Source organism: Rhea pennata, chromosome 1 (assembly GCF_028389875.1).
Source record: "Rhea pennata isolate bPtePen1 chromosome 1, bPtePen1.pri, whole genome shotgun sequence".
Taxonomy (NCBI): Eukaryota; Metazoa; Chordata; class Aves; order Rheiformes; family Rheidae; genus Rhea; species Rhea pennata.
In genome coordinates, this window is record NC_084663.1 from 212,029,199 (window position 1) to 212,041,354 (window position 12,156).

The 12,156-nt window shown below is 40.6% G+C and overlaps 1 protein-coding gene across 3 annotated transcripts in view; it reads left to right on the forward strand.

Annotated features, from left to right (window-relative positions):
- TENM4 (teneurin transmembrane protein 4) overlaps positions 1–12,156 on the forward strand; it is a 348,755-nt gene that overhangs the window by 238,655 nt on the left and 97,944 nt on the right. For all 3 annotated transcript variants that reach the window (XM_062567394.1, XM_062567392.1, XM_062567393.1), the window contains one exon: positions 6,050–6,266. In XM_062567394.1, the coding sequence (XP_062423378.1) occupies positions 6,050–6,266 (217 nt within the window). The remainder of the gene's footprint in view (positions 1–6,049; positions 6,267–12,156) is intronic.

The window sequence follows — 12,156 nt, forward strand, 5'->3', positions numbered from 1 at the left end:
GCACAGGTTTTCCCAGCAGTTGATACCTGGCTTTGTGCTTTAGAGTCTTAACCCATTCCTAGCAAAGAAGGCTCTCGGGGAAGCTAGAGAGTTTGGACATGGGGGCTTACAGGCAAGGACAGTCACAGAACCTCTCTTGAGTTAGTTAGCTGCCTTTAGTTAACAGCTACCTTCAGAGTGCTTGGAAGGAAGGAACATGTCCCATTTAGCCAACCACGTGGAAGACAGGGTGCTTATTCATGCAAACCTTCTGATTGTCGTAACACACCTGGAACAGGTTCACTTTATTTGTTGTTCTTCCCAAAAGGAAATTACTTTTGGCTTGGATCCTGCAACTACTTCTGTGGTGTATATCAGGAAGCAGGACAGAGTGATCCTCCAGCCATTCTGAAGCCCCTATGAGGAAAGTGAGACAGGCAGAGCTCTGAGTCCTCCACACTGACCCAAGTAGATCTAGATTATCAAAACTGTCTGGTTGTTTTGGGTGTCCCCACTTTTTTGCATGCTAGTATTGATATGTTGTAAAGGACATGAGTTTCAGAAAGCAGTAAGGAGCAGTGTTGGAAAACCAAGTAATTTTGGGTCAAGGCAAGACTAGGCCTAGTCCTTCTCTGTATTCAGAGAGAAGTAGGTCTAAGTTACGCACCAGTGGTAGGCAGTCAGAATATATCCCCTTCAATACCGGTTCCGTATTTCTTAAGGATACAAGGCAAAAAAACAGTGAGAGGAAGATGATAAAATGTGTTTGAGGACACGCGGAATGAAATAGCTGGATGTAACACCAGTAAAAAACCTGAGAGAAGCCTTCCATTTCCCTTATTTTATAGCCCATGTCAAACAAGCATCATCCTTGTTAGACCAAGGTCCTACTCCAGGAAGACACAGATAGCTTCAGAGTTCAGTCTTTTCCTTGAAGCAATTTTTTCACTGAGAACAAGCTGAAAATACATTATAGATACGGATCTCTAATGAGAATTGTGGTTATTTGACTGGGTTGCACTAGCACTTTGAAGTCCTTTGGGACTAGAGCAGATGTTTTGTGAGAACAGAATAAAAAGGCAATAATGTGTGATCTTTAAAATGAGATAGAGAATCTTTCTAAAAATAGCATTCCAACTCCACCCACAAAATATGAGCTAGATGTAGTAATCCCAAAGTAAAATTCTCTACATAGTGATGTACAAAGAGGGCAGATTATCTGATCACAGGGGACTCTTCTGGGTTGAAAGTCAAAGAATGATGTTAGCTGAATAAATTGGAGCTGCTTTATCCTAAGCAGCAGAAAAATAACATTTTTCTGCTGAGTCTGGTTGATTTTTTAACAGTGGTGTTCTCCTTCACATCAGTCATTCTCTGAAGGGATTTATTTGGAGTCACGTGGGAAGAACTCCCAAGGTGACACCCAGAGGTCCTGTCCAGCCTAAGCTATTCTGTGGGTCCATGATTCTAAGTTAAAATGCAGCCCATAGGTTGAGTTATTTAGCAGATGTGGCAATGCAGTGCCAGTGGCTCCCACAGACAGTGACTTGATTCACCCCAAGGTAACTCTGAGACTGCAAAAGGTATTTCATGGTTTTACACAATGTGTGTCCAGAAAAAGAGTTTTATTTTTGGCAGGACTGCCAACCTAGTTGTTAAGGATGCATTTAGATAGGATGCTGAAAATATCTCAAATATATAAACACATGTGCTGCATGGAAATACTAAGGAACACAAGTGAGAGCTTAAAATCTGGTTTAGTGACAGATCTCAAAATTAATTGGTTAATTGAAAGGCATCTATGATGGAGGCTGTTTCTAGAGCAGTTCCTTGTAATCAGATGTTGGATCCAGCACTACTTAATATTTTTATCATTGTCTTCAAGGATAATTTAAAAGTTTGCTGGTAAAATCTTCAGGTGACCCAAAGCTTGGTATGGTAGGAAAGAGCATACACAGATCATTTTGATGCAGAGTGATCTGCCTCATGTGGCTACACGGTCACAATCAAGCAAAATGTGTCTTAATGCAGCCAACTGAAAGATAATACCCCTGGGAATGAAGAAAGCATGTTGTACTTATGGGTTGGGAGACTGTTAAAAAGCAATGACTCAGAACAGGATTTAGAGGTCATTGGAGATAATTGTCTCAACATGAGTTCTCAGCGCAATACCGTTGCTAAAAGGCTACTGTGATCCTTGGAAGTATATAGAAAAAAAAAAAAACAGAAGTAAGGAAGTGGTCTTGCTTCTGTACCCAGTATTCCTGCTACAGTTCCATGTCCAGCCTTGATGCCTGTATATAACAAAGGATGTGAGGGCTGGAAAACAAACCTTACCACGGGAAGTTTAATGTCCTCAGCTGTTCAAAGAAAAGGTTGAGAATGCCTTGACTGCCGTGTACGGAGGAGAGGTATTGGTAACCTTGCAGGTAAAGGCAAAACAAGTTCCAGTGACTGGATGTAAGACTGAGACAAAATTCAACCTTGAAGTAAGATGCAGTTTCCTAGCAGTAATTAAGCATTTGAATAGCTTACCGGAGGAAGTGGTAGACTCACTGTAATCAGCTGCCTTTGAAATACGAGATATCTTTCTAAAAGACAAGCTTTAATCCAATTCTGGAAAAAAAAAAAAAAAAAAAAAAAAAAAAAAGCCTGTGTATATAAGAGCTCAGACTAGCTAATCATAGTAGCCTCTTTGACCTTAAAACATGTGAATTACTGTAATTCACTCCAAGCAGTACTTTCAGCCTTGTAGGGAAAGAATTCAACAACACATTTGTTCTCTGATTTCAAGGGGCCATCGTCATATTATGGCTTATGTAGCATAACTGGGCCCCGCTTTTTAAAGTCCGTAGCTGTATAAACGTGGTCATAACTGAGAAATTGTTGCGCTGCATATTTGTTGTCCTGGAGCTACCTGAATTAGGAATCCACATATAGATCTTGGGTGACTGACTTTGCTGTAGCAAACCTTGGGCTGCAAAAGTCAGTGATCCTATGTTCATCTCGACATTTTATGTCTCTGAAAATTTTGCTGTGAGTTCTAAGGTGAATTCTCCTTTACGCTTTATGAATTTCAAAGGTATTTGTATTTTGAATTCATACTGCTTTGTGAGATCCTACCTTGATATGTTTGCCTTTGCTTTTGATATTGCCTTCCCACATTTGTTTTTGTCTTATTCAGACCATAAATATTTAGAGTTTTTAGTTTGCTCTAATTTTATTAGTCTGTGGAGCTCTCTGAATGCCTTGCTCTTCATGGGTAGGCAGCTCCTTACAAATGTCACTTTATCTTCACTTTTCTGACGGAGCCAATAAGAGGTCTCAGGCCCTGAGAAGTCATAGCTGTGTACGATTTCATTATAGCTCCTTACAGTTCACTGGAAGGCACCGCTTGGGTTACTTATGGAGCATGCAGTCACAAGCACATGAAAATGGTGTTCAGGGGGGCACATCACTAGTTATGATCTGGTTTGTAGCTTAACTCTTGGTGTTCTCCACATCTTGGACAAAAATAGCCTTTAAATTTTCCAAGCTAAAGAAATACTTCAACTTGAAATTGCTGTTAATATCAGAGGATAACTGATATTAACTGATAATTTGATATTGATATTAATATCAGATATTGATTGATATTGATAACTGATATTAATATCAGAGGGTAACTGATAATTTGAGTAACTAAACCCCACTTCAGCTCCTGAGGACCTTAAAGGCTTTAGCATGTGAATGAAAAACCTGCTTGCTATAGTTACCCTCCACATACTTAGTCCACACAGGCCTAAAAGCATTAACTGAAACGTTAATCTGCAAAGGAGGCCTTGGCATTACCACCTGTGCAAAACATTATCTTGTGCATCTCTTCTTCAACCATTCATCCAATCTTCTCTGAAAAAAAAAAAAAAATCCTTGCTGTCTTGCAGCTTCAGGTCCCAAAACACATTTCTGATGTCTGAAATAAAGACAGGGTAATGAAGAGATATGATACAGGTGGTTTGCTGTCCTCTCACTATAGTGTCTGCAGCCTTAGAAAACATTATTAATGTGTGAGAGAAAATGACAACATATTATCTTCCTTGAAATTGTATAGTAACAGGGCTGGCCTGTAGTTTCATGTCTTTTTTCTTTTTTCTTTTTTTTTTTTTCTTTTTTTTTTCCTAAAAGGTAATTGTATATAGGCATACTATATCCATGCAGGTCTTTATTTTGTGAACTATATCTCAAATTCGATCTGAATTTTGACCTTCCAGAATCCTACTGGCCTAATCATCTGCAGCAAGTCATTTTTTTTAATGGGCAAATAAAATATAATTAGTCCTTTTTCATTATCATTAGTCATCAAGAGAAAAGGCAGATGGGTGGATTTTGTGCCCGCGCTGATAATTTTGCGTGGCAATTTTGCAAGGTGTTATAAAGTTGGAGCGATATCAGTGCAGACAAAGGTAAGGCTAATGGATGGGTTTTTCAGAAGCATTTTTGCTAGTCTAACGCTTCTCCCATTATCATTAGTGGCCAAGGCACTCGTGAAAATGACTCATTGTGCGTGTGTGTGTGTGTGTACATGGAGCAGGTAGTTCATTGCACTCTCACGCACGCATAGGTAGGAAGCCCTGGGAACATCAGACAGGCTTTTTTGTTCAGTTTTCCTTGTAAGGGTAACCACATGTTTTATGGCACTAAAATCTCCCAGGACCGAACCGGTATAACTCAACAGGTAAGCCATCATACGTATTACAGCAATAATAACAGTTTAGATTCAGATCCTATTTATATTACAGTAAATTCAAAGTAATGCCAAAGGCATTAGCAAAAGGACTTCTAGTTTGTACTAGCATGATTGGGATGAGACTGGAGATCATCGTTGGTAATAAGACCAGACTGGCTTGTTTTATTTCTCTGTTTTCTTCGAAATTGAAAATAAATGATCCTGACAAGTCCAAGTCTCAGTGAACTCTAGGAGAGACCTATCTCAGAACAGTTTTACTCTTCGCATTCATTTCTTGCTTCCATGCTGAAATTGCCAATAGGATGTTAGCTACAGAGGTGGTTCCTCTAGTATATAGAGCTCCCGGCAACTAGACTGCGACCAACCACTCCTTTCACATGGTAACAATTTTCATTCCCTACCAAACTGTCTTGTTTGAATGGATGACTTGGAAGTGAAGAGCTCCATATCCCGTTACCCAAATCCCAAAACATCCAGTCTCCCTATCTGATGTAAAGATCCATCTCAACTTCATGCTTACAAGTTTTATTTCTAAATGTGATGCTTCATCAAACCTCTTCTGAGCTTATTTTGTATTTCCTTTCTTGTCATTACTTTTTACCACGCTGTTGGCAACGAGCAGTGGCATCTTAAAATGAGCGGGGTGTCGGGAGGAGGAATGAGTGGGGAAGCAGTACTGTTTATGCATTTGATGACTTGATAGATATGCAAACCTTCATTTTACTAGAGTGTATTTGGTAAGCTGTCCTCAAGTGAGCGTCCACTGCTATTATTGTTTTTATTATTACTTCAGTGGTGTTGGAAGTACAAAATTTGTAACCCGGGAGTTTGAGGCCCTCTGTTATTGTGTGTCTGCACAGAAAATAATTGACACAGACCAAAACAGGTTGAATTTCATGGCTTTTTTTTTCACTGCTTAGTCATGCTGAAAGAGATCCTGGTAACTGGTAGGATGTAGTGTGCCTGTGATTTCTGCAGAGAACAGATCCAAGTACCAAAGTTAGTGTTTTAAGGACAGAAAAAAAAACTTTGGGGGGCTCTTAAGATAGCTGAGTGGCTGAGATGTGGAATGACATATCCCAGAATGAACCTCAAACATGTTTTTTTAAGTTTCTGATCTCGTGTATATATGTATTTTCGTATATATGTATGTATATATATATACACATATTAGTGTACATTTGATGTTACTGGGGCTTTAGAGAACATGCAAGTGAATATGCAGGAGAATATACAAGTGTAAATTGGCGCTTCTCTGTTATGTGCATTAGAAGGAGCTCTTGCCCCAAAGTCTGCAACACTCCATGTTACCATTGCTCTAAAATCTTCTTTACCCGTCCGTAGATGGCCTGGTGGATTGCATGGACCCAGACTGCTGCTTGCAGCCATTGTGCCACGTCAACACGCTGTGCCTAGGCTCCCCAGACCCTCTGGATATCATCCAGGAGACACAAGCCCCCATCTCCCAGCAAAGCTTGCATTCATTCTATGATCGGATCAAGTTCCTCATCGGCAAGGACAGCACCCACATCATCCCAGGAGACAATCCCTTCGAAGGCGGGTAAGTGAATTTTATTTTTTTCTTCAGTAAGGACTAAAGCCCGAGGCACCTGGCCATTGTAAGATGTGGAATGGCAAATTGCCTAATAAGAACTAGCAGCAAGAGTATGCAGAAACTGTCGTTACCAGTCTCCCAAGTGCTAGTGTATGTGAAGTAGATATTTGATGGATATCGTGGTTGATGTAATTCTGTTGACTGTCCTTCTGACAGTAAGACATGCACAGCTCAAGAAATTAAAGGGGTGGAGACATTCTTCTGCACTGGTGAACCTATATTTTCTGTATATGGCCTCTCTTACTTTGAACCATAAAACCTTCTTTTGGTTGTGCTAATCCTGGTAGACCAGTAAAATTTCTTCCGTTTTATTCCATCATTTTTCTGACATTTGCTGCTTTTATGAATCAGCTCATTACAGAGAAGTTTCTTTATCTTCCATCATATGTATACCCAGGGGTGGTGTCATAGACACCCACGGATTTTATAAAACAGTGGGCAGTTCTCAAAATTAGTGCATAGGTAGGCTGCCTTTAGACCCTATAGTCACACCATATCTCTGGCAGGAATTGTCACTCCCTGTGCAATATGCCTCTGATTTGTTTCTAATAATTTAAGGGTTTGTTTGCTCATCTGCAAGGCCCTGCCAGCTAGTAAGAAAGGACACTACTCTCTCAATGCACATGAGCAGTTGCATCTTTCTTGTCTTCTTTCATTTCAAGGAGTGAATGCCACTCATTTAGTAGATCTCTTCTAGTTGAAGTGAATGTCATATACCAGAAGTATGCAGTAAACAGCAGCAGCAGATGTTCTTCCATGTTACACGGAGATTTGACAGAGCCAATAGAGAGGGAAACTAGAACTATATTTACAGTGTCTGATAACAGATGACTGTTACAGCCCTCTAAAGAACTGGAAAAAAATTTATAGTACAGGGAGGGCCAGTAGAATGATCTTCAATATAAAAATTCAAGTAGAATATAGATTGGTTTTAATATTGAGACATTCTTTCTATCTCTGCAATTATCATCAAGAAATGGGAACTGGCAAAGAAATCTTCTGCACTTCACATCTGTGACTGCCTTTCAGCCATTCATTTAAGCACATGTCTGGTTCTCAGGAGAGGTAGTCCTTTCAAAATCATGTGTTTAAAGCAGGATACCCTAATACATACCCTGGGATATGAGTTCTTAGGTCATTCAATGTCTGCTGTGAGTGCTGCCTTTCAGAAATGGTAACGCTAAGCCATTGGGTGGTTCTCAACACTTAGTTTTGAACCCTGTTTAATTCCACCTGATTATTAACCACTTCCTTTCAGCTTTCCCCTACATAGCAGTGAATAGGTTGGCATCGAAAACATGCAAGCTCCGTGTTCACATAGGTAAGATAATTCAGCACTCGAATCTCTGCTGCCTTCTCAGACCCTTCTGCATCTGACCATGAGAGGACACTGCAAACATCCCATGGGCACCACCTCTGGGCACTGCTATCTGCAGTGGTCTGCAGGCTGACCTCAGGCACGAGCTGCTTAGAAGCATGCCAGTGTCAGGGAGCTCAGCTGATGTGCTGATGTCCCTGATTTGCCTCGTTGCCCAGCTCTTCAGAGTCCAAGAAAGCTAACTAAAATGTTTCACATTAAGGCCAAGCAACACTTATGTAGCAAACAATGTTCTTCGTCAGCGTTCTCAAGACCGCAGCAGATTCTGAGTCCTGAACAGTCCGGTCTCTCGATTAAATGTTAGCATAGTGAATTCTCCGCTGTCAGTTGTTGTGATTTATTGCTGTGAAATCAGGCATGAGAATACAAAATAGATGATAAACTCAGAGATTCATTTTCTGGAGTACTTAGGGTCATAATTCCTCAGCTGAGCTCATAGTCAGAAGCCTTTCCATAGAGGACTCTCAAGTCGGAACCATGTATAACTGTCTTTTTTGATGGGTTAGGAGCTTTGATAGAGATGGGTCTAACATCATGTCCATGTTTAATGAACTTTTCCACTGATAGCTGGAGAACCATAGGAGTCCTCATGCAAGTATGATAAAACACCTTGCAGCCTCTCTTTAAAAGGCTACTAGCATTCTGCAGCACACAGAAATAGAAGAAAATAATGGGAATTACCCATTTATACACTTAATTGCTTCTGGGAGTGCCAGTGAAGGACCAGAAAAAGGTCTGTGCCTCATTTAAGTGCCACTGAGGTTCCTAAAAGAGTTCCATGTGTTTCATAGACCTGATGGTAAATCTCTGTATAGGATGGAATTATTTACAATGTGTAAATGTCCTGCTAAAGCAAGATTCAGAATTCAAAAGGAACATCTGCTACCAGAAATGTTTATTTGGCTTATAGTTTACTAGAGTGAGGGAATTCAAAGATTCAAATCAACAGAAAGTGTTTGAATGATTGCTTTTCATAATCTGCAATAAAACTAATAAATGGACCTCCTTGTTCCATATGCATTTAGCATGAAAATTTAGTTATAGTGATGATTTATAAGGCTGTCATTCTTAAAATATCAGCATTGGATGTGTATCACTAAATATGATCTACAGATATGCCACCTCAAGCTGTGATTATATTGTGTCTCTCAAGTTGCATAGCTGACTCATCATGCGAGCAGCTGCAGATGACAGTGAAGGACCTCAGTAGAAGGTATATTTTTCTCTGAAACAGGACCATAGCACACACTTGGGGCTTATCCATCTGTTGCTAGAAGTGCTGTTATTCTTTGGATATGTTAAAAGACATCTTCAGTTCTTCTGAGTTCTTAAAGATCTTATAGATCTGGATAAACTCAATCATTAGAAGTATTTTCTGCCTGCTTAGCTTATCTCCGTAGTTCCCATTGGATATGCATCATCCAGAAAGCTAAAACAGCTGTCACTGGCACCTTAGAAATGGCAGCTCTTCAGTGGTGTTCATCTGGTGATCTCTCCACGGAGGGGTTAGAACCATTTGGGAGCCCGTGAGTCTGGATGAATAAGACTGACTGCATTTCCACCTGTAAATATGTCCTTTCTCCTGTAGCATTCTTGTTGAGTCTCCTCCAATTACACTTACAATAGACAGATGATAATCTCCCTCTTAACTGTGGAACTGCCCAGTGTCTCCATGAAGATCATAGCTAGGGCAGGATAAGCCATTTGCATCTCTCCTTCCAACTACTGATTAAATAGCTTGTCCAGCAAGAGAAGAGAGAGGCAACCTTTCTGTTCCAGCAGAAGGGGCCTGCATCCTGCCACAGGGCACCCTTCTGCCCTGCTATTGCCACTCTGATTCATGAAGTCACTTCTTTCCTGGTGTAGACCAGACTGTAAACTACTGGGCTTGGGAAGTCCTAGTTCTGTCAGCATCCTTATGGGGCAGGATTGAAGTTTAATATACAGCACCAGCCATGAAGGATCCCATAAGCAGGCAGTGCAGAGGTGATATGCGGGGATCCTCTGTCTCCAACGTCGCTGAGTCGTGAAAAGGTGTTCCTTAAGGTCAGTGATTTCAGAAACCACAACTTACTCCTCAGGGCCTTACACTGGAGAGAGGCCAGCGTAGGGATAGTGCCAGGCCACAGGACAAGAGGGAACAGGCATGGACTGAAACACAGGAAGTTCCATCTGAACCTGAAGAAAAACTTTATTGCGAGAGTGACAGAGCACTGGAACAGGTTGCCCAGAGAAGTTGTGGAGTCTCCTTCTCTGGAGATATTCAGAACCCACCTGGACATGATCTTGTGCAATGTGCTCTAGGTGCCCCTGCTTGAGCAGAGGTGTTGGACTAGATGATCTCCAGAGGCCCCTTCCAACCTCAACCATGCTGTGATGATACTACTTCATGGTTGGCTGTTGCAGCCAACCCTGAAGTTAGAAAGGAGGTATTTATCACCCCTGAGATGACCACAGAAATGCAGTGCATTTGCATTCCTTTATGAACAGTACAGAAGTGGCAGCAGAGTGAAGAAGATGATTGAATACCTATGCAATATATTTCCTGGGCTTCAGAGACACAACTTAGCTAGCCTTTAGAGAGAACAGCAGTGCCGATCTCCTAATGGATACAAATAAATGAATGCCTCATGACAGCTAGCCTTTAAGTGAATTTATTATTGAATTACACTCCAGCTTTTTAAGAACAAGCTGAGCTGACAAGCTCTCTCACCACTGCAGAAGGAAAAAGAAAGACAATGATAAATTACCCTGATGGATAAAGGTAAAGACCTTGTCTCCTCCAAAATACCAGCAATTATATATTATTCATGTTAGGGAAGAAAAAATAATCATTCCCATATTGAAATGAGTGTTTATGAGGATAAAGCAAGTAGCTAAATTAAATTCTGAATGCGCAGAATGTCTTTTCACATCATTTTGATGAACAGATAACAAGTACTCTTCTGCTACTTGATCGTTCATGTATTGATTTTGAAACCACTTACTCTTGCTGTTTGCTTTGTATTTTAAGCCATTCGTAGTTGTCCATCACTGTAAGGAATGGCACGAGATACAGTCAAGCTGTTGACTTTCAAGCAGAACACCTGATATCCTTGTTCTCTCTTGAGGGACAATGTCAGAAAATTGTCAGAACAGGGTAAAGCCACAGAGTCTTTTATGTTATAGTGTTGGCATAGGACTAACATGTCTCAGAAAACCATGTGCAGAGTTAGTATTTTCTGTAGAGAATGTTTGAAAAGAAGTCAGCTGATTTTTAAGTTTTTTAGGTCAATGTATTTCAGACCTCATCTTTTTATGGCACAGTTTTCATATATCAATTGGTAATGTGCTGCCAGTATTATTAACCCATTCTAATTAAATGGGCAGCTAGAAATAATCAGCTGAGTTACAGTAAAGATGGAAGAGAGCAAAATCTGTTATCAGCTGCAAGCGTAATCCCATATTACCCTTACGTAAAAGCCTAAGTACAAGCAGAAGTAGTTTTCATGGTTTAAAAATCTGATCAGAATCAAATTTGCTCATTTCTTTTTCCATTACTGAGTGATGGGCTATCCCCAGACATACCGCTCCAGGTCCCTGTGCCTCCCTGTACAATGTACCTTGCCGATCTAATCGGTGAGGAGTTACACAAGCCCTATGAGATACTAAGATGGAAAGATACACTATATTGTGCAGTATTTTATTATAAATAAATAAATGGATGTTTTTTATTGTCATATTAAACTGCATTAATCTCAAACTTCATCAAAACAAAAATTTTGAGTATTGATCGTGGCCAAAGAAAACTGAGTCAAGGAAGGGCTAGTGAATAGGGGAGCATCAAAATGGCTTCCAAAATCGGTAGTCCTTCCCCGAGGAGATCTTGCTGAATTCACTTCTCAGTGAAACCAAAGTGCTTTGTCTTTGTTCTACTTCTTACCTTCGGGTTAGTGGTGTAGCCTTGATACATCGAAGTAACTATGTTACTTCGATAGGTTAGAGAGAAGTCAGAAAATGAAAGCTAACCAGCTATGGATTTCTGCTGATGATTCCTCCAGAGCTGGCTGGTTCAGCCCATGGCTTTGGCCTGGCTCCAGCAGGATCTGGCTACTTTGGGCTGGCAGCGAAGTGATGTGAGTACGATGCAGCAGTTGAGCTGCAGTCGCCTCCAGAGGCAACGTAGCAGTTCTGCTACTTGGGACAGCTTGGAAAGATAAATATTGCTCCCGTTTAAGACTGTGTCATAGATATTAGACACTACTCAGCGATCCTGACAATGCACGTTCATGGCACAGCATGATGCATACGCTCCTGTAACCAGCCTTGAGAACGGGGTCATATTTTCCCTATTTTATACCAAACTAACAGAGAACCTTTTCAAACCATCTCCTTTTCTCACCATTACTGTCTTCCAAAGGCATCATTTTACTTTTATTGCTTTCTGCTTAAGTGAGCTACTTATTAGCTACAAATCAC